The sequence below is a fragment of the Coptis chinensis genome, chromosome 4, assembly GCF_015680905.1.
Source record: "Coptis chinensis isolate HL-2020 chromosome 4, ASM1568090v1, whole genome shotgun sequence".
In the NCBI taxonomy this organism is placed as follows: Eukaryota; Viridiplantae; Streptophyta; class Magnoliopsida; order Ranunculales; family Ranunculaceae; genus Coptis; species Coptis chinensis.
In genome coordinates, this window is record NC_141459.1 from 25,086,772 (window position 1) to 25,107,691 (window position 20,920).

At 36.3% G+C, this 20,920-nt stretch overlaps 3 protein-coding genes across 3 annotated transcripts; 1 reads left to right on the forward strand and 2 right to left on the reverse strand.

Annotated features, from left to right (window-relative positions):
- Window positions 1-811: 811 nt before the first annotated feature.
- On the reverse strand, window positions 812-1,556 carry LOC147502873 (uncharacterized). Its single transcript, XM_086604637.1, has 2 exons — window positions 1,141-1,556; window positions 812-1,058 (listed from the first exon to the last, which is right to left on the reverse strand). The coding sequence occupies exons 1-2, from the start codon at window positions 1,554-1,556 to the stop codon at window positions 812-814; spliced, it is 663 nt and encodes a 220-aa protein (XP_086460763.1).
- A 502-nt stretch (window positions 1,557-2,058) lies between these two features.
- Window positions 2,059-3,611, reverse strand: LOC147502874 (BTB/POZ domain-containing protein At4g08455-like). The gene is made up of 2 exons (XM_086607705.1): window positions 3,157-3,611; window positions 2,059-2,786 (listed from the first exon to the last, which is right to left on the reverse strand). Exons 1-2 carry the CDS (start codon window positions 3,475-3,477, stop codon window positions 2,334-2,336), a joined length of 774 nt encoding a protein of 257 aa, XP_086463831.1. The 5' UTR covers window positions 3,478-3,611; the 3' UTR covers window positions 2,059-2,333.
- A 1,737-nt stretch (window positions 3,612-5,348) lies between these two features.
- LOC147502875 (putative methyltransferase PMT11) lies at window positions 5,349-10,777 on the forward strand. Its single transcript, XM_086607704.1, has 9 exons — window positions 5,349-6,177; window positions 6,797-6,946; window positions 7,037-7,307; window positions 7,547-7,657; window positions 7,844-8,003; window positions 8,840-9,097; window positions 9,225-9,347; window positions 10,032-10,109; window positions 10,275-10,777. The coding sequence occupies exons 1-9, from the start codon at window positions 5,524-5,526 to the stop codon at window positions 10,477-10,479; spliced, it is 2,010 nt and encodes a 669-aa protein (XP_086463830.1). The 5' UTR covers window positions 5,349-5,523; the 3' UTR covers window positions 10,480-10,777.
- The last annotated feature ends 10,143 nt before the right edge of the window (window positions 10,778-20,920 follow it).

A 20,920-nucleotide genomic window follows, 5' to 3' on the forward strand; every position in this document is an offset into this window, starting at 1 on the left:
TAACTTGATTTTATTTGTGTTGTGAATGGAGAAATACCATCATCAAGACCTTCAACTACAAGTACATTACCACGATGATCCACTGCATAGAACTTCCCGCTAAAAAATATAACATCTTTGATGTATACACCTGAGCTCTCTTCAATAGCAATCCACCGGCCTCGAATCACTACTTTTAGGTCTTAGACCTTGTGACTAGAGAGGAACACGGAAATAGAATCCAACTCTATCAAGGCTTCACAGCAAGGGTGACTAGTGTCCATAGCCATAGGTAAGTTAAGAAGGCTCCGTGAAAGAGTGGGTTTTAGAGATTTAAACTTGAACATAGAGCTGAATACCATGATTAAGATACTTTGGTATTTCTGTAGTATGCATTTGGATAAAATTATGAAAAGACAAATGAAAGCAGCAACAAAAAGAAAAACTTCGCATATAGAGACAACAAGGCGAGGATCTTTAAAAACACTTTCCACACAAGTAAGTATTGTGATGAACTCAACGCATCACGCATAAACTGTTATATACTAGAACATTTGGTGCTTGAACAACTGGAAACCTCATTCCAAATATACTTCAGAGTCGCCTGAACCTTTGGTATATTTGTTGGAAATTAGTTTATCTTGGTTTGATTTTGGGTTCAAAGTGGGAACTTAATCCAGCCCAGGCAGAGCTTAACCCCTATATTGTAACCTTATTACTATTGTTAATATAATACACACTTTTCCTGCGAAAAACAAAGAATACTTGAATACCATTTTCTATTCAAAATATATATTGACTGCCTAATTCCAGAAAACATAAAAACTGAAGTCTATTGTTGGTTCAAATCATACCACATGAATGCGTCCAACAATGAGTCGTCCTGATATAATGCTTCGATGGTTTCATCTTCCAAATTGTAAATACCACTATCAATTGCACTCCAGTCCGTATTGAAATATATGCAGTTCTTTTTGCAACCAGGAATTTTAGAAACACATACGGAAAAGGAGTGTTCATTGGACAAAAACAACGCATTTTCTCCTAGGTCGTTAACTTTTACCCATCTGTATACTTTCCTGCAAAAATCCAACTTCACAACCTCAAATATTGTCTTGTAACTTTCTTCTTGTTTAAATCGAAAAACCACGAAAAGATCACCTGAAGATTCTAATAAATAAGTTATTATTGATGCTGAATTGTCCACTGATATTATTGGTGTTGTGAATGGAGAAGAGCCAATTAATATCAAGACCTTCAACTAAAACTAAACTGCAATGAGAGTTATCATAGCAATCAACTGCATAAAACTTCCCATTGAAACATATAACATCGTCAAAGGTTCTATTTGATCTGCTTTTTTCAACAACTCTCCATATTGAATCACTTCTACTAGGTCTACAGAACACCAAAATCTCATCACTTTCCCCAAGAACATGAATACACATAACAACAGAGTGACCGGATGAAGCAACCACCTTTAAAAGATAACCATCGGAAAGAGAAGGAAGAGTCGAAGTACTTCTTGAAAAAGGATGAACTAAATGAACTCGTAAATCTGCATCATCATTAGCCATCCATTGGAAAATCCTAGGATTGTTCCATTCTTAAACTCTGCTAAGTTCATCTGGTATGATTTTCGATCTAAAGGACTGATGCAAGTGTGGGACTCTTTGATCACTTGATCATTAGCGAGCTCCTGTTCTTCTTCCAGGTAGGAAGGTATTAGCCACGGAATACAACCTTTGTGACGAATAGGTGATGAAAGGGATTCCCATGACTTGCAAACACAACCGAATCTGATCAAATCCGGTAACATCAATCGATCAGTTATTAGGTTAAGAAGTTCTGATGGAAGCTCAGACCAGCTACTATCCATCCTTTCTTCTGTTGGAGGAATTCGAGAATCTCTAATTATTGGTAAACCTCTAAACTACAAGTGCAATAGCCGGAAGGCACTCAAGGCAGACGATGAATAATTTGGGTAAGAATCATCATCCAACGCAATAGTTTCCTTTTTCTCCCCTCGTAACGAGAGTCCGACTAAAAATGGTGTTCTTCTAATGTTTGGGCCAAGTCTTTACACAGTCACACACTCTGCATTTGAGGATAAAAACACTAGTAGTATATACAGCAAACCTAAAACTAGACACAAAACGAACATTTGAAATTAAGACAACCCTTAAAATCTTAGACATGAGAAAGACAAATAACGAAAAATAAAGTAAAAAATAGCCTTCTTTTTAACTCCCAAATGCCAGAGACCAAAAACCCTCTGCTCAAACTTGCTCCTAGATACCGAGTTGTCGACTTGACGTTTGAGCAGTTGCTAGACTTTCTTATGAATGCATAACTCAATCCTTTGCAGCAGCAGTATTTACCTGCTTCACAAGATAAGCTTCATATATACCCACAACCAGGCGGGGATCTTTATCAACTAGCTCCTGATATTCCTCCTGCTTTGTGAGCTTGTCCATGTTTTCCGTGATCAAAGACAAAGATGCTTCATGTAGGTTTTTTGCATTGTGCTGACTGGAAAAGGCAAAGCACATAAATGCATTCTCTGCATTCAGCTTCGATGTCAAAAAGGTCTCGCAGTGTGACTTAAGATGCTTCACTTGATACTTCTCTGCTAACACCAAAAGGTCACAGGCCATTTGCTCATCGAGGGAAACCTCAGCAGTGTACAAGTACTGAACAAAAGAGCGAAGAGCATCATAAGTCACTTCACTAATCTTGATGGTGCCGCTTCTGCTCTCCTCCATCTCATTTTCAAGCATAGCTTTAAATACTGGGGATCTACTTGCCTGATGATTATCAATGAAAAAAAATATATGTTAACATCTGATGTGAATAAACACCAAATCTATTATAGTGCTTACCTCTCATCACGTTAAGATTGCATTAAGTTATCTAGATTCTAGAGAAAACCTGAGGTCCAGAGTAGGCAGTTAAAGACACCATTGGGCAAACAGAGTCATTCAAAATAATTACAATTGTAATACTCACAAGAACTGTTCTTGATTGGGATGACACCATTAAACAATGCTGATCAAACATTCATACCAGGTGACTATTTTGAAGCAAACAATCAACCTAGGTGAAGAAATAGTGCCATCTATTTTAATAAAACAAGATGGCATACAATATGACCAACAAAATAACTAAAAAACTGACCAAGATAGCTTTATGAGCCGAAACAGAAGGCGAACCAATTTCATTAACAACACCATCAGAAGCAACAAGAAGAACATCAGTAAAACAAGATGAAGAACGATGATCAATTGGAGAAGAGAATTTAAGAAACGAGACTTTGGCTTTCAACTCTTCAATTTCTTGTTTCAATTCTTCTTCTGTTTCACTTGCTTCTTCATAACACTCTTTACACGTGCCTGCGTCACGTGCACCGTATTCTTCCCTACACGAAATGCATTTCATTTTTACTACTACTGTTTCGTATATTGCTCTATTTGATGATGATGACGAGGAGGTGGACATAGTTTTTATGCTGAATGATTTTCATGTATACTCATTTTTGTCTTTGCTCTTTTTAATAAGTTTAGTAGTTTTTTCTTACCAAAAAAAAGGCCACTGTCGGACTTAATTCCAATCGTCTTAGCTATATCCCCGTCAGAATCGTTCAGCCGTTCGGTATTTGATTAACTTAGGGGTGGAACTTGGGTCGGGTTAGCCCAAGTCCGATGGACTAAAACCTGATTTTTGTTGGTCCGTCAGAATCTCATCATCTGAAAAAGGCCTTAGCCTATGGGCTTATGAAGGTCCATCACCAGCCTGATCATCACTTATTAGCCTCAAAACTTCAGACTCCAAAATCTCCGAAAAAGTGTTACTGGTTGAAAGGGGCAAAATACAATCATCAATGGCTTTTGCAAGAAAGGGATGCTAACTGAAGCTCAATTGCTTTTAGAGAGATGAAAGTTATGGGTATTTCTCCCCATGTTCTCACATTCAACATCATCGTTCAAGCATTACCCACGGCTGTGCGTTTTTTTTAAAGAAATGGTTGGGAGGCTAACTGTATATACATTGTTGATATTAATGGTTTTGGTCAACCAAATTATGAAGGTGCAGAGATGCTTAGCAAGTTCTTGCGACAAGACTAAAGGCAAAGGTAATAGATATTCATTGTGATTTCATATTTGAGTTGGAGTGCTGTTAAAATTTATATAATTAACTTACAATATTTACTTCCTCACAGGTGGAGTGATGTGGCGGTTTTGAGTTACGGAGAAATTTGAGATGCAACTGACTGAGGAAGTAGCAGTGGATAAGTTCGGAAGAACCATGGCACAAATATTTTTCACATCAGTTACTTCTAGTAATTCTACCATCAGTCTTCCAACGTTGACAAGGTTGAAATGAATGGAAGACTCTTTTCATCTTGTGCTTTAAAGTGGGGCTTTAACCAAGGGTCTCGGCGTGGCTATGTGAGCCTCGCAAAGTTAATGGTGTTAGAGCTGGATGGGACGTCTGATTGCTTTCTGCCCACGGGAGAGCAAGCAAGTTTCTAGCTGAATCTATTAAGCAGGTGTGCAGGGTTAAAAGTTCACCACATCACTTAAACCCGCTTTATCTGATGGAAACACAGCTTACAGGGTCATCTCACTTCACTACCTAAAACCAGCCTTCCAAATGTTTAAATAAGCGAAGCAGTAAAGCTGGTCTCATTCCTGAACTGAAGAAACTATCAGCACGCATGAACAGCTGGTAACAATATAGAAGCTGTCAGCAGATACAGGGTAGCATATTTGATCTAGTGTCAGTTTTGCTGCAGAGAGTTGAAGATAAATCATTCAATTTGTTTCAATCTTTAAGAGGATGGTGTGAGTTTTTTTTTTTTTTTTTCACCTTGTGTAGTATACAGAAACGGGGGTGTAGTCAGTACGTAGTGTGATGATATTGTTGTGCCGTGTACTGGCGGCCTATGGGGTCTGTGAAAGAGTGACAGAAAAGTATAAAAAAAAACAAAAAGAAATTGAAAAATCTAGGTTTAGTACAATGACGAAGTGAGCTTGCAACCCTACTAGCTAGTGACAGAAAAGTATAAAAAAAAACATAAAGAAAATGAAAAATCTAGGTTTAGTACAATGACGAAGTGAGCTTGCAACCCTACTAGCTAGTGACAGAAAAGTATAAAAAAAAACATAAAGAAAATGAAAAATCTAGGTTTAGTACAATGACAAAGTGAGCTTGCAACCCTACTAGCTAGGCGTCCAATATACTTCTCTCCTTGGTGAAATCTGAAGTAGGTACTAGTTTAAACCTCCAAACCATGGGGGGCTTACCTTGATACATATTTGCCACCTGGTTGCAATAATTCTCACAACAGCCGTTCCCAGCAATCTAAAAAAAAGTAAAAGAAATTCGAGAAAATGTCCACGTCACGGTAATAAAAGATAACCCACCGACACACTCCCACCAGATCACTACTTCTTCTTCCTCCTTTCTTCCAAATCTCAAATACCAAAATAACCATAATAACAGACTCTTCCTCAAAAAAAAAAAAAAAAAAAAAAAAAAATAATGAAAGGTTTAAACAGTTCAGAAAACTTGATAAAAACTCCACTATTCATAAAAATCACAGCTTTAATATTCATCTCATTCACATTCTTCTACTTTGGAACAAAACTCTCTAATTCATCAACACAACTTGTTTTCTTCTCCTCAAAACAACACCAATCATCTTCACAATCAATTTCTCTCTCCCCCAATATAAACAAAACCTTAGATCTCAACACCCTTAACTTAAACCAATCCTCAATTGTCATAAAGTCACCACCCCCACCACCATTGGTGTTGGAAAGGTTGGGTGTGATTGATGATAATGGGACAATGGCTGAGAATTTTGAGATTGGTGGGGGAGAATTTGATCCTAATTTAGTTGAGGATTGGGGAGGTGGAGGTGGGGACAGTGATGGGGAGAATGGGGATGTGGAGAAAGGAAGTGGGGAGAGTGAGAAAAAAGTTAAGGTTGAGAAGTTTAAGTTGTGTGATGAGAGTATGAGAGAGTATATACCTTGTTTGGATAATGTGGAGGAGATTAAGAAGTTGAAGTCGACGGAGAAAGGGGAGAAATATGAAAGGCATTGTCCTGGAAAAGGGAAGGAGTTGAATTGTTTGGTTCCGGCTCCGAAAGATTATAAGACTCCTATACCTTGGCCTAGAAGTAGAGATGAGGTAAAATAAACTTAGGAGAATTCTACTTAGTTTTACTGTAATGTTTATGTTATGATTAGTACTTCCATTTATTATCTTGTTACAGGGAAATTTTGGATTGGGGATCATTATTGTGTTTAGTTATTCAAAAGTAGTTGTAAGAGTACTGTAGTTTACATCTATTAACATGATGATCAAACTATTGAGATATCTGCATTCGTATTTCGTAGCATTTATGTACTAGAGATCACAACAAGCTGCATCTCTCCGGCTTTAGGTTTTACTATAGACATACACTATTGGGTACATTATTAGGTACTAATAAAAAAAATATACTAGTAGGTATATTAGACTGAATTTGATTTCAACACTGCAAGTTGCATGTTTTTGTATTCAAATAATGAATTTCCCTTGTTACTTGAATATGTCCATGGCTGCTCCATGGGGTATTTTTACACTTGTGCAGTTGTGCCAAATTCTTACCTTATTTTTGTTGTGAAGAAGTCAAGCAACCGTGTCATTTACTTGTCAGTATTGTTTTCTGATGCTGCATAACAAATATTAAAGCTGTTAATCTGGATTTTGGTCATTATGTTTATACTCCGTTTGGAATGAACTAAATCTTAAGGTATTGTTCCAGGTGTGGTTTAGCAATGTTCCACATACACGTTTGGTTGAAGATAAAGGGGGTCAGAATTGGATATCCAGGGAGAAGGATAAATTTACATTTCCAGGAGGTGGAACACAATTTATACATGGGGCAAATCAATATTTGGATCAGATTTCAAGTGTACGTTGGATGAAAAAGGCGTTTTTTTAAACTTTATTCCCCAGTCCTGTTTAGTAGTTTGACTATTGTCCTTCTATGCTGATAATACAGATGATTCCTGAGATTGCATTTGGCAAACATACACGAGTTGTCTTGGATGTTGGGTGTGGAGTAGCAAGTTTTGGTGCCTTTTTATTTTCAAGGAATGTAACTACACTGTCTATAGCCCCGAAAGATGTTCATGAGAATCAGATTCAATTTGCTCTTGAGCGTGGAGTGCCTGCTATGGTAGCAGCTTTTGCAACACACCGTTTATTGTATCCAAGCCAGGCTTTTGACTTGATACATTGTTCAAGATGTAGAATTAACTGGACCCGAGACGGTATGTTTACTTTCTTATTGCATCAACTAGTTAGAAAGATCTAACCCTTTTAAGCAGATCTCTTAATGCATTCTTGGAGAACTGGCTCGAGCCTTAAATCATACACGTGTTAAGTCCTCCGTCATACAATTGATATATTTCATCAAACAATTAAACACTATCAATAGCATTGCATCCTCAAGATTTGCTTATCATATTGGTACTGATCAGGTTTATTATTCTCTTTGCTTGCGGTGAAGATGGTGTACTACTTCTCGAGGTCAACAGGATTCTCAGAGCTGGAGGATATTTTGCTTGGGCAGCACAGCCTGTTTATAAGCATGAAGAGAATCTTCAGGAGCAGTGGAAAGGTACCCAGCACTAGCTTTTAGATAGATATTATGGTTAATCAAGCTTCATATATTGTACTCTTTAAGATATATTTTTTAGCTCTAAAAGGTATAGTATTTTGTTAGCCAACATTGCCTTTCTCCTGGACTTTATTTATTTTGCTTGTCTACTAGGCATAAATTTGACGTTGGCTTATCTATGTACAGAGATGGAGGACCTTACTGTTAGTCTTTGTTGGCAACTTGTAAAGAAGGAGGGATATATTGCTTTATGGCAGAAGCCTTTGAACAATAGCTGTTATGTTAGTCGCAATGCTGGTGCTCGACCTCCTCTGTGTGATGAGGATGATAATCCAGATGATGTATGGTACGTCCCTTGGCCCAAACTTTCTTGCTTGCAGATATTGGATTATTACTTGAAGTTAAGGGACACTTTCCGCTATGATAGAGCAGTTCGACCTGACCTTGAGTTTGCTATTCAAAGGTTTTACACTTCTGCATTTGATCCCTACTAAGCATACCCGATGCACGGGGTTTGGGCTATATCAAAAGCAGATGCAGGGGTACCAGCTTGTGTAGTTTAACTCTGTAAGAGGCATATTTTTGGCTCAGATTTGAGCCTCTCATCATCATTGCCACTCTCCTACCCAAGAAGGAAATACAAGAAAATTAAGGAAAAAAGGAAAAGAAAAACTCTATTGTTTTCAGTTGATTTAATTGAATGACTCAGTGACAAGATGATTGGATAAAATGCCAGTAATAGTCAGATAGTATCACATCTTCCATTTCAAAAAAGCAAATAGTTTGATTGTTCTTCCCAGTCATAATTTCTAGGATGGTAGTTGATTTTTTTTGTAGTTATCTTCTTGAGGAGCACCAAACTGGTTCTTGCTCTTTGTGATGCACACGACAAACATTATTGTTGTAGTATGCTACCTGTTTAGTTCTATAGTTTGGGTAAACAAGATTCAAGCATGCCACTTGTTATGTCCTGCTTTTTGAGTCTTTGGATCCTTAGGATGTTTAAGTAATTGTTCTTTGTGATTTTTCCATTTTTTATTTGATAGCCAACTTGTTCTGCTTCTAGCAGTATATTAACTTGAAGAGGTTTTTCTTTTTCTCTTTCTCTTTCTAGCTCAACTGCGGTATAAAAGTGCCCAAACCTGAATCAGAGACGGGATTAGTAAATGCTCTGTTTTGCAGGTATAAGGAGTTGAAATCATGCATCACTCGACTACCTGAGAACAATTATGGAGCAAATGTAACTACGTGGCCTGTACGCCTTCATTATCCTCCTGAGAGGCTCCAGAGCATAGGGATTGATGCCTACATATCTAGAAAAGAGCTTTTTAATGCAGAATCCAAATATTGGTGTGACATAATAGAAAGTTATGTCCGTGCTTACCACTGGAAGAAACTGAAGCTACGAAATGTGATGGACATGAGGGCTGGGTTTGGAGGGTATTTATTGCATTTATATTTTGTAGAGATTCTTGAAGCTTGCTTTAGTTCATCTTATTATTTTATTTTCCTTTAACAAAGATATTCATTTCCCATGGTGATCCATCATGTATTATGATTATGGCAGGTTTGCAGCAGCATTACTTGATCTACAGTTAGATTCTTGGGTAATGAATGTTGTTCCTGTAAGTGGCCCAAATACTTTGCCCGTTATATATGACCGTGGTCTGATCGGAGTTATTCATGACTGGTACTGCTCTTCTTCCTCGTTCCTCTTTCCCCCTTACGTTGATGATCAGAAATTATGTCAGTGAGTACAATGTAGGAAAAGAAGGCATATAGTAGCAAATAAAGAAAGTAGGAGAAAAAGGCAAGGAATAAAGAAAAGTATATTGAACTCTCACTCAACAGTATCTCCCAAGAAGATAGGAACCATTGTCCATTGATTAATTTCATTTCCTTTAGATGGTTTCTTTTAAAGTAAGTAAAAACAAAGTGAGATGTGACGTAAATTTTAATTTGCACAAGCACACAGAAATGCTCTTGCTATGTGCTATGGCCTTATCCATTCAGCTGGATCCTGACTTTTAGACTGATGGGATTTTGAGGTGACTTCTTTGTTTAGTCAAACATAATTAAACAGTTCCACTAATTAGGTGCCAAACATATCATTTTAACTAGGGCAGAGAATTTGTATGATATCAAGAATTTTAATTGGATAATAATTCTTATATAACACAATTTATATGGGCCAAAGACGAAGTTAAGTTGTGATTATAAATATTAGGCGCATTACTAAAGAAACGTTCCCTGAACATTGACTTCGTTCAAAATAGTTCTTAAGACAGCTCTAGTGATGTTGTTGTTGTTGTTGTTGTTGCTTAGACGAGTTTTGGACAAGTATGTGATAATTTTCTGAAATTGCCTTGCGCAGGTGTGAACCATTTGATACGTATCCAAGAACCTACGACTTGCTGCATGCAAATGGCCTCTTCACAGTTGAGAAGAAAAGGTAAATCACCTTCAAATTGCACCCCCTATTATTCTCTACTATTTTCATACTTTCATATCTGACTGCACATAAAGCTCCATCCTAAATCACTTAAACCTCCAGTTCTATTTTGTATCATGGAACTCTTTATCTTTATCATTTTTTTTTGTTGTCCCATTATTACAGATGCAAAATTTCTACTATCATGCTCGAAATGGATAGAATGCTTAGACCTGGTGGACGTGTTTATATTCGTGATTCTGTATCCATTATGGATGAACTCGTTGAGACTGCTAAAGCTATGGGTTGGCAAGCTGGAGCACATGACACTGCTGAAGGGCCGCATGCAAGTTATAAGGTCTTAATGTGTGATAAGCACTTGTTGCGTTGATGAAGAAATGAAAAGACAGCAGCTTGAACCTCTTTGCTTCTGTTCTTGCAAGAGAGTTGTCTTTCACAAATTATCATGCAAGGATTCACTTGAAGCAGGTGAAACTACGATGGAGATTTGAAAAACTAAAGTCATGCTCAGGGGCAAATCTCTATAAATGTATCTGTTTAATGTGCAATTGCTCATGTAATTCAGTTGTATGTTGGCATTAGTAAAATTTTAACATTGATTTGTAATAGATTGATCTATAATTCACTTTGAGGAAAGAAAGGAAAAAAAAATTATTCGAGTTTCAGTATATCGCACCGAAATCATTTATCATACCTGCTATAACTTAATTATACCAAATATAACAAATTATGGATACCCTCTGTAAAACATATTGGGTTAGTTAGGATTGACCCCTATTACTAGTAGCAATTAGGGATGACCCCTGTTTTCAAAAAAGTAGGGCTTCCCTTGGTTGCAAAATCCAACAGCTGTGAGATGAAGTTTTATTTCTCACTTAAGAAGCGACAAGTGACTGTTGGATCTTGCAATTGGGGATATGAAAGTCCTTTTTGATGCAAATGCTAAAAATGTCTTTATAATTATTAGAATTAAACCGATTTGGAGAGAACACCATACTAACTTAACATGTATTGAATTATTGAGAGCATGAGATAGAGAGAATTCTTATTCATTGAGGTGAGTCTTAATGGGAGGAGGTTACCTTTATATACAACTAGGTAACCTCATTTCCAAGATAAAGGATTACCAGGATAAACACCAAGATAGAGGATTATCATGATAAACACCAAGATATAAGATTCTCAGGATAAACACATATCAATGGTGGACATCCATATAAGCCCACGGATTTCATAACACTCCCCTGGATGTCTACCATTCATGTGGAAATTATGGTGGATGCATCTTTTGTAGCATTCTTCTGGATGCTCTATAACTATCTAATGACAGTTGTCTCATTAAAACCTTGCTAAGGAAAACCCAGTGGGAAAAACCAAAGCGAAGAGAAAAAGAGTACAACATTACTCAGAATCATTGTGACTTGCTTTATACTGCCTCATTAAAACCTTTACTAGGAAAACCCAGTGGGATAAAACCTAGATAAGAGAAAAAAACCTAGATAAGCAAATGTCCGGGACACACATTCTTCAAGATGCTCCCCCTGTTCTATTACTCCCCCTGATAAAGACAAGTCTTTATATGGAGAGCATGAGATAGAGAGAATTCTTATTCATTGAGGTGAGTCTTAATGGGAGGAGGTTACCTTTTTATATACAACTAGGCAACCTCCTTTCCAAGATAAAGGATTACCAGGATAAACACCAAGATAGAAGATTATCATGATAAACACCAAGATATAAGATTATCAGGATAAACACATATCAATAATGGGCATCCATATAAGCCCACGGATTTCATAACACTCCCCCTTGGATGTCTACCATTCATATGGAAATTATGGTGGATGCATCTTTTGTAGCATTCTTCTGGATGCTCTATAACTATCCAATGACAGTTGCCTCATTAAAACCTTGTTAAGGAAAACCCAGTGGGAAAAACTCAAAGAGAAGGGAAAAAGAGTACAACATTACTCAGAATCATTGTGACTTGCTTTATACTGCCTCATTAAAACCTTTACTAGGAAAATCCAATGGGATAAAACCTAGATAAAGGAAAAGAGTACAGTGCATATGTCATGGGACACATTCTTCAGGATGTTCCCCCTGTTCTATTACTCTCCCTGATAAAGACAAGTCTTTATATGGAGACCATGAGATAGAGAGAATTCTTATTCATTGAGGTGAGTCTTAATGGGAGGAGGTTACCTTTATATACAACTAGGTAACCTCCTTTCCAAGATAAAAGATTACCAGGATAAACACCAAGATAGAAGATTATCATGATAAACATCAAGATATAAGATTATCAGGATAAACACATATCAATGGTGGGCATCCATATAAGCCCACGGATTTCATAACACTCCCCCTTGGATGTCTACCATTCATATGGAAATTATGGTGGATGCATCTTTTGTAGCATTCTTCTGGATGCTCTATAACTATCCAATGACAGTTGCCTCATTAAAACCTTGCTAAGGAAAACCCAGTGGGAAAACCAAAGCGAAAGGAAAAAGAGTACAACATTACTTTCGGAATCATTGTGACTTGCTTTATATCTTGCCTCATTAAAACCTTTTACTAGGAAAATCCAATTGGGATAAAACCTAGATAAGGGAAAAAGTACAAAAGGCATATGTCCTGGGACACATTCTTCAGGATGCTCCCCCTGTTCTATTACTCCCCCTGATAAAGACAAGTCTTTATATGGCTTAGTGGTGAACTCTGCGCATGCCGATCCCAAATACAAGCTTCTGAAATGTATGCTTCGGTAGTGATTTAGTGAAGAGATCAGCAAGGTTGTCACTGGAACGAACTTGCTCGACCTTAATCGGTTTCTTCTTCTGAAGCTGATGAGTGTAAAAGAATTTTGGCGCAATGTATTTTGTCCTGTCTCCTTTTATAAATCTTTCTTGAATCTGGGCTATACAAGCTGCATTATCCTCATAAATAATGTTGGGAACACCTGTTATAGAAGGTAATTGACAAGAACTACGAATATGCCCAATTAATAACCTTAGCCATACACATTCACGACTAGCTTCATGAAGAGCTAAAATTTTAGAGTGGTTAGAGGAAGTTGCCACTAAAATTTGTTTAGTGCAATGCCAACAAATGGCAACATTACCACTAAGAAATATATACCTGTTTGGGAGTGACCCTTCTGAGGGTCAAATAGATAACCAAAGACTGCATAACCAACTAGATCATAGTCATTAGTGGAACCATAAGAATAAAATAGTTTCATACAAGTTATTCCATAAAAATATCTCAATATGAGTTTGACATCATTCCAGTGTCTAAGTGTATGTGCACAATTATATCTTGATAAGAAACTAATAGAAAATGCAATGTATGATCTTGTGCACGTATTGTGCTAGATACATAAATGCTTCAATATCACTCAAGTAGAGTATTTTTAAGACCAAGAACTTCCTCATGTTCTTCCTTTAGTCGAAATGGATCCTTATCCAAATCCAAGTTCCGCACAACCATGTGCTTTGTCCATTTCATTTCAAAAATCTATAGTTAACAATTTTCTATAATTCCTTAAGAGTCCCAATCAAGTTTATACCAACCAAACTTACTACTACTATATTGAATCCAACCTCGGATTTTACTATAGGTCCACACCACGTTTTTCAAAGAGTTTAATTATGCTTGAATAGCAAATTCCATATTGGCCAATCTTTCCTTTGTCGACAAAACACGTGGTTCATTTATTTTTCATCATTGTCCTTTGATGTTCCAATAGCTATACCATAGCTAAATATGTCATCTATGACAAGTGTTTTCCTATCCCACAATTCACCTGAGCATGCATGGAATATTGAGATCGATCTTTTCATTTTCAGGTACATGTGCCTCTCTATGGGCAACCATAGGTATTTCAGTGAATTTTGGATATTTGCACATTTTCATTATTTGTTTATGGAGCTCCAGCCATTACCTGGCTATTATTTGGACAAGATGGTTCCTCAGTTCTCCTCTCCTAGGAGCACGCTCTTTGGATCCTATAGGTTTACCACACTTTTAGCGTGTAGTAGATTCATTTGCCGCCATGTTTGGACTCCATCCAAATGGAACATCAATTATGGCTAGCACATTCATGGTTACTTTTACCATATCATTAAATGCTTAGGCATTTTCTCTGCAACCACTTGCAAGTGTATCATTCTCCTTATCTCATATAGTCACATTCATTGTTTGGATCCTTAATGAGACAGAGGACGTGATCCAAGTTGCTTCACGTCGTTCCTTAGAGCAATCATTGCTCTTCTCCCCTAACGACGGGAATATTGTCTCAATAAATTGACAATTATATAATACAGACTGTCTAAGTGAGCTTTTTGCTCCCAACATTAGATATGATATACAATGTCTTCCTCATTTATGGGTATAGTCTATCGGACATATATCCATATATAATATTTTTCTCCATTTATATATCCATACATTTTAACATAAAGCAAAATAAATTTGTAAAGATTTATACTAGCACAAGTATATTAAGAAAAATAAAACTTGAGATTCATAATAAGGAAATTCAAAATATTAACGACAATCCTGGCCTAGACTTTCCATGAAGAAAACACAATATTAACGGTAAACATTCCATGAATTGGTAATAAAAATATAATTAACTAAATAAATCATTCCAAGGATGAAAGTTTGCTCATCAAACTTTCCCATTGCTATTTGGATCCTCATACTGAATCTCAAGGAAATCGGAACAATCCAAATGAGTATCATCATTAAAGTGGTCACTCTTCCAATTCTCTATCACATTTGTTTCCATTTTCCTAGAAGCTTTATACTTTTCAACCTCTTCTATATGAGCTCGGCAGTATTTATGTTAGAACTTCAAGTTCTTGAAAACAAAATAGCTATAAAAACGAATTGGGCCTACATAAATGACCACTGTAATGGGTCAAAACTAGACCAGTCCTTATGGGTTGAACCTGACCAAGTCGATATAGTCAACCAGACGATCTTGGAACTTCAGGTTCCTAAAAATTGAATCTTTGGAACTTCAGGTTCTTTAAAAAAAAATAGATCTTGGAACTTCAGGTTCCTAAAAATTCGACCTTAGAACTTTTGGTTCCTAAAAATTAGATCTTGGAACGTCAGGTTCCTAAAAAAAATAGATTTTGGAACTTCGGGTTCCTAACAATTTAATTCTTGGAACTTCAGGTTCCTAAAAAAAAATAGATCTTGGAACTTCGGGTTCCAAATATATCGTAGAACTTTAGGGTCTACATCATTGTTCAATAGTATACATAAAAAAAAAAAAAAAATGAAAAGAAAAAAAAAATCCTTAGATTAAAAACCTAGCATGTAATTCTATGTTTTAATCCATCTCACAATATAAAACAAAGAATTGCATAGATTTGGTAAGGAATACGATACCTATCCGATTGAAAAATCAAATTACCACGTTTCGCTATTCGATGAGAAATTGGCCCATAAAGAACTATAAAACTGAATCAGCTCTGGACGAATTAGGCTCCAATCCATTCACCGTTGGAAACATCTCTGATTTAGCTTTCTAATGCAATAAGCGGATTGCAAAACCGATCACCGAGTAGAAAGTTACAATTGTTTTCGTCAGAAGTGTCTTTCTATTCCGAATTTTGAACTGTTTTTCTTTTCCAGTAATCTGTGAACCTCTAGCTCAGACGTTGCTCACATGCAGGTGAAACCAATTGAGAGAGTTACAAAATAAATAATCATATCATCAAATAAAATAGAGAGATTCTACCCCGCATCTCCACCATCTGTGGGCTTTAACCTTTAAAAGTTATTAGGCCCTTTATCCAGCAAAATATAACATGTTGTTATTATCGGTTTGCCAACTGTGTTTTACCGCATCGCATTCGCCTAGCTAAATATCCTACCACAATGTCTTGAATAGCAGTACAATGCAAAAAACTGGCAATTAATAATCCAGACAACCAAAGCTGAGTGTTGACCTCATTGATTTGATCAGCAATATGATATTTGGCCAATATAAAGTGATAAACAACAACATAAGAGTACATGATGTGGTGATGTGGATTACTTTGTGATCCACGTTGTGACTTGAGGCACATTGCACATAGTGATTAGGCCTTCACCGATTGAAGGTTTTACCTGATTGTGTTTGCTCAGATGGCTTGTTCATATCAACAAAAAGTTTGGGTCGACTCCACTAAGGATTTTCCACATTTGTCCAAGGACCCTTTCAGTTAAATACAATATATTTTGGGAAAGTTTTCAACCATGCACTGTATAGGTGAAAGTTTTCAACCATTATTCTAATAAACGCGGTAGGCCTACCTCCTGTATGATTTTTCTTTCATAACAAAGAAGTGTGATCCATAAGCACTTACTCATTTACATCATAGCTAATTAACAAATTACACCTGACTAAAAACTGAAGAAACGAGAAAATTTAGCATTGAAGAATTTAAGCACAACTTATCACGATATATCAGAAAGTATGCACTTAAAACTCGTTCTTTTGTAGTAAAGTTAAATTCAACAGTAACGAATTTAATACCAAAATACGAATTTAAATTCAATAGTATCGATTACGATTCATAATAACAAGTTAAACATATACTATTAATCGTAAGTAAAACACATACCTTTAATCCAAAGCTAGAGATTATCGTGCTGATAACGTGTTAAAATTAAACCGATTTGGAGAGAACACCACACTAACTTAACATGTATTGAATCATTGAGAGAATGAGATAGAGAGAATTCTTATTCATTGAGGTGAGCCTTAATGGGAGGATGTTACCTTTATATACAACTAGGTAACCTCCTTTTCAAGATAAAGAATTACCAAGATAAACACCAAGATAGAGGATTATCATGATAAACACAAAGATATAAGATTATCAGGATAAACACATATCAATGGTGGGCATCCATATAAGCCCACGGATTTCATAACAATAATACCATTATTATTATTATTATTATTTTTATAGAGATAGAATTTAGCCCTAGGGATATTTAGTCCTTTTTTATGGCACGTACTGACGCAAGTACGTACTAATTCCAAAACAATCATATCTCAATTCTCATTACAAGCAAAAAAAAAAATACCATTACTTATTTTTTCCGAAATACCATTATTTCAAGTTAAGTTGACCGGTAGATATTTGATATCCTTATTTTGAGTTAAGTTGACCGGTAGATATCTGCTAGTAGTGGTGTCAAATGGGTTGGCCCGGGCCTCAAACAATGAAGCCCTCATGCTTTGAGGGCCGGGCCACTACCCTCATTTACTTCGAGGGCCGGGTCTGGTCGGGCCAATGCTTAAATCTCGAAACCTTTACCTGCCCCTCAACCCTCTCGAGAGGGCTTGAAGGGCCGGGCTTGAGGGCCGGATACTATGTTATACATTTGATTTACAAAATAAATTTATAAACATTAGTTAAAAATGATAAAATCGAATGCACTTTACAATTAAACCTTCAAACTACTAAAAAAACTTGTTAAAGTTGTATTAGTCTATTAAGATCAATTAAATTCATTTCATAAAATATTATAATAAAATTATAAGGTTGGCAAACTTAATAGATAAACGTTTTTTTAAGTGATTTTTAGCATATTCATGTTAAAATAAAATATATTGTAAATTTTTTTATTAAAATATATGTAATAAATGTTGAGGGCTTAATGAGGGCCGAGCTTAAGGGAGGGCTTAAGTTTCGAAGTCTAGGCCCTTACCCTCCCCTCAAAGGCTTGAGGGCCGGGTCGGCCCAGCGCCCCAGCCCACGAATGTGTGAGGGCCTCATTTTGAAGGCTTTTTCAGCCCATGGGCCGGGTCGGGGCGGGTGGGCTAAGGGTTTGAGGGCCATTTTGACACCCCTATCTGCTAGTGGTTGACTTGATTGGCAAGTTCTAGCATTTTCTTTCCTCCCATTTTTTTTTATTTTAATGAATAGTGAGTTGCATAGAAATGTAGGTATATGAAGATTTTATCTCATTGTATATAAAGGTCAGGTACTACAAAAACCAAAGTATTAATTCAATAAGTTATTCATGGTTTTTCTTTTGGTGAAAATGTATTTTCTTGTTTTATGATACCGTCCCTTTTTTGTTATAATGATCTATCATTTGTTATAATGATTTATCCTCTCTCTAAGTGAGGGTAAACACTAAACATGTACATTCGGGTTATATGACCCGATTATGTAAAGAAGAGTTGGAACGGAAGCAAATGATATATTTTTTTTTTCTTTTCTTTTTCTGATAAAAGCAAACGGCTTACCAAATTGTAAAATTGAGCTCCTACAATTTATCATCTCAATTACAAAATTGTAAAAGGCTTACCAAAAAAATAGCCTTTGACCATAAGAAGAGTAAAATTCATGTTATTGTCACCAAAATTTTGTCACACATATTATATTTGATTATATCCTTAAATAAAAAAATAATTGGGCTTAGAAATGAATTAATGACTTTCGTTTCTAATATCACACACACACACACACACAATATATATCGGGCTAGCTACGTCGACATACGAAATTGACATACGCAATCCAAAAGCGGACTTGCACATTGCTCTAAGGGCTGATTTTTAGTAGATATTATCTCCCTACCATGGATGGTATCTCCACAAAAAATCAGCTCAATCGGATATGTATAGCCTTGTCAAAAGAATGTCAAAAGAGTGTTAAAATTCTAAACCGTTAGATAAATTTCTAATTTGAACTCAATTTTTGGTAGGGTTAGACATGTTCAAAGGAGGTGATTTTTTATGGAGATGATCTTCATGTTGTGGAGATCACATCCCCATAAAATTAGCTTTTAGTTCATTATGTAGGTAGGTAGGATTGCGTATGTCAATTCCGTATGTCTTTTCTATATGTCGACGTAGCCAGCCCGATATATATATATATATATATATATATATATATATATATATATATATATATATATATATATATATATATATAGTATACTGAACTGAACTACGTTGATCATGCTCGGTTGTTAAGATGATAAGGTGCATGGGAATTTACTAGGATATGTGGTGCAACAACTAAACCTCTCTCGACGCCAATAAATTTTGAAGTGTCCAGGAAAGGGTAGTTGCCTGAATCGGCAATGATAAATCGACATTGTTCTCCAACCGGTCATGCCTTTCAATTTTGACTAATTCAACGGGTTTTTGACATCTTTGCCCTTCCGTACAACATTCTCTCTCCTCCTGCCACACTCTCTCTCCTCTACAACACACTCTCTCTCCTCTTGTACTTCTGATGTTGACATGCATAGTCATATATATCCATTAGATTCTCTTAGCGATACGTACTAACGATTAATGACCGTTGGATTTCAACCCAGCAAAAATGAAAACGGACTTTAGCTATTGTGGGATCACGAACCAGCAACTTATGGATCTACTATCAGCAATTTCTGGCTTGTTTTTGTTGCACGGACATGAGACAACGTTCACCTCAGCTCGATTTTTGTGCCAAACTATAAAAATGTTTTCAAACCTCCAAAGCTTCCAGTTTTTTTACTTCATCTTCTTGGTTATCCTATCCTTCGTGATTTTGGTAAGATTTTTCATGGAGGACAAGAACACAAATCTTGATAGTGGATTTTCAATTTCATCTTCTTGATTATCCTCTCCCTCTACAGTTCTCATTGTTTATTGAAATGTTTTGAGCTTTGGTTTGTTGTCTTCAGTGTTGGTTTCTTTCTAGGTCGTCTTGGGTTTGTTTTTACGTAGTAGTGTATAGAGTTTTTTAAGATTTCCATAGTTGTGTTTACTATTTCCATGTTGATTTTGTTCTACCCTTGTTCTTGTTGGATGGAGTGAAGAAGTATGTAACAGGTGAGATGAAATTGAGAGTGTTTGATGTGTATATTTTCTTAGAAGGATTCATGTGTCTAGTGAAAAGTTTGTTGATGTACCTGATGAACAAGTCCCTTTCTAAATCGATGAAAAAATGGATTGAATACTTGAATATGATTCAAAAGTAGAAGAAAACAACTGAGCAGTCATTGTGGTAAGCTGAATTGGATTGCCTTTTCAGTCAGGGCTCCGCCAGGTTTTAGCAATGAAGACTCTTTGGATGCCACCATAAGCGACACTTACATGTACCGTCAACAACTTGGATTTGTTTTTACGTAGTTATGTATAGAGTTTTTTTTAAGGTTTCCATAGTTGTGTTTACTATTTCCATGTTGATTTTGTTCTTTCTGCATGGAGTGAAGAAGTATGTAACAGGTGAGGTAAAATTGAGAGTGTTTAATGTGTATATTTTCTTAGAAGGATTCATGTGTCTTGTGGAAGGTTTGTTGATGTACTTGATGAACAAGTCCCTTTCTAGATCGATGAAAAAATGGATTGACTACTTGAATATGATTTAAGGCATGATTCAAAAGTAGAAGAAAACAACTGAGCAGTCATTGTGGTGGGCTTGGATTGCCTTTGCAGTCGCGGTTCTACTAGGTTTTAGCAATGAAGACTCTGTGGATGCCACCATAAGAGAAACTTGCATGTACCATCAGCAACTTGGGTTTGTTTTTACGTAGTAGTGTATAGAGTTTGTTTAAGGTTTCCATAGTTGTGTTTACTATTTTCATGTTGATTTCGTTCTTTTTGCATGGAGTGAAAAAGTATGTAATAGGTGAGGTGAAATTGAGAGTGTTTGATGTGTATATTTTCTTAGAAAGTTTCATGTGTCTTGTGGAAGGTGTCCAAGCGCATAAAATTGAGTTTTTGCCTTATCAATCGCGGTTCTGCCAGGTTTTAGCAATGAAGACTATGTGGATGTAACCATAAGCGACACTTA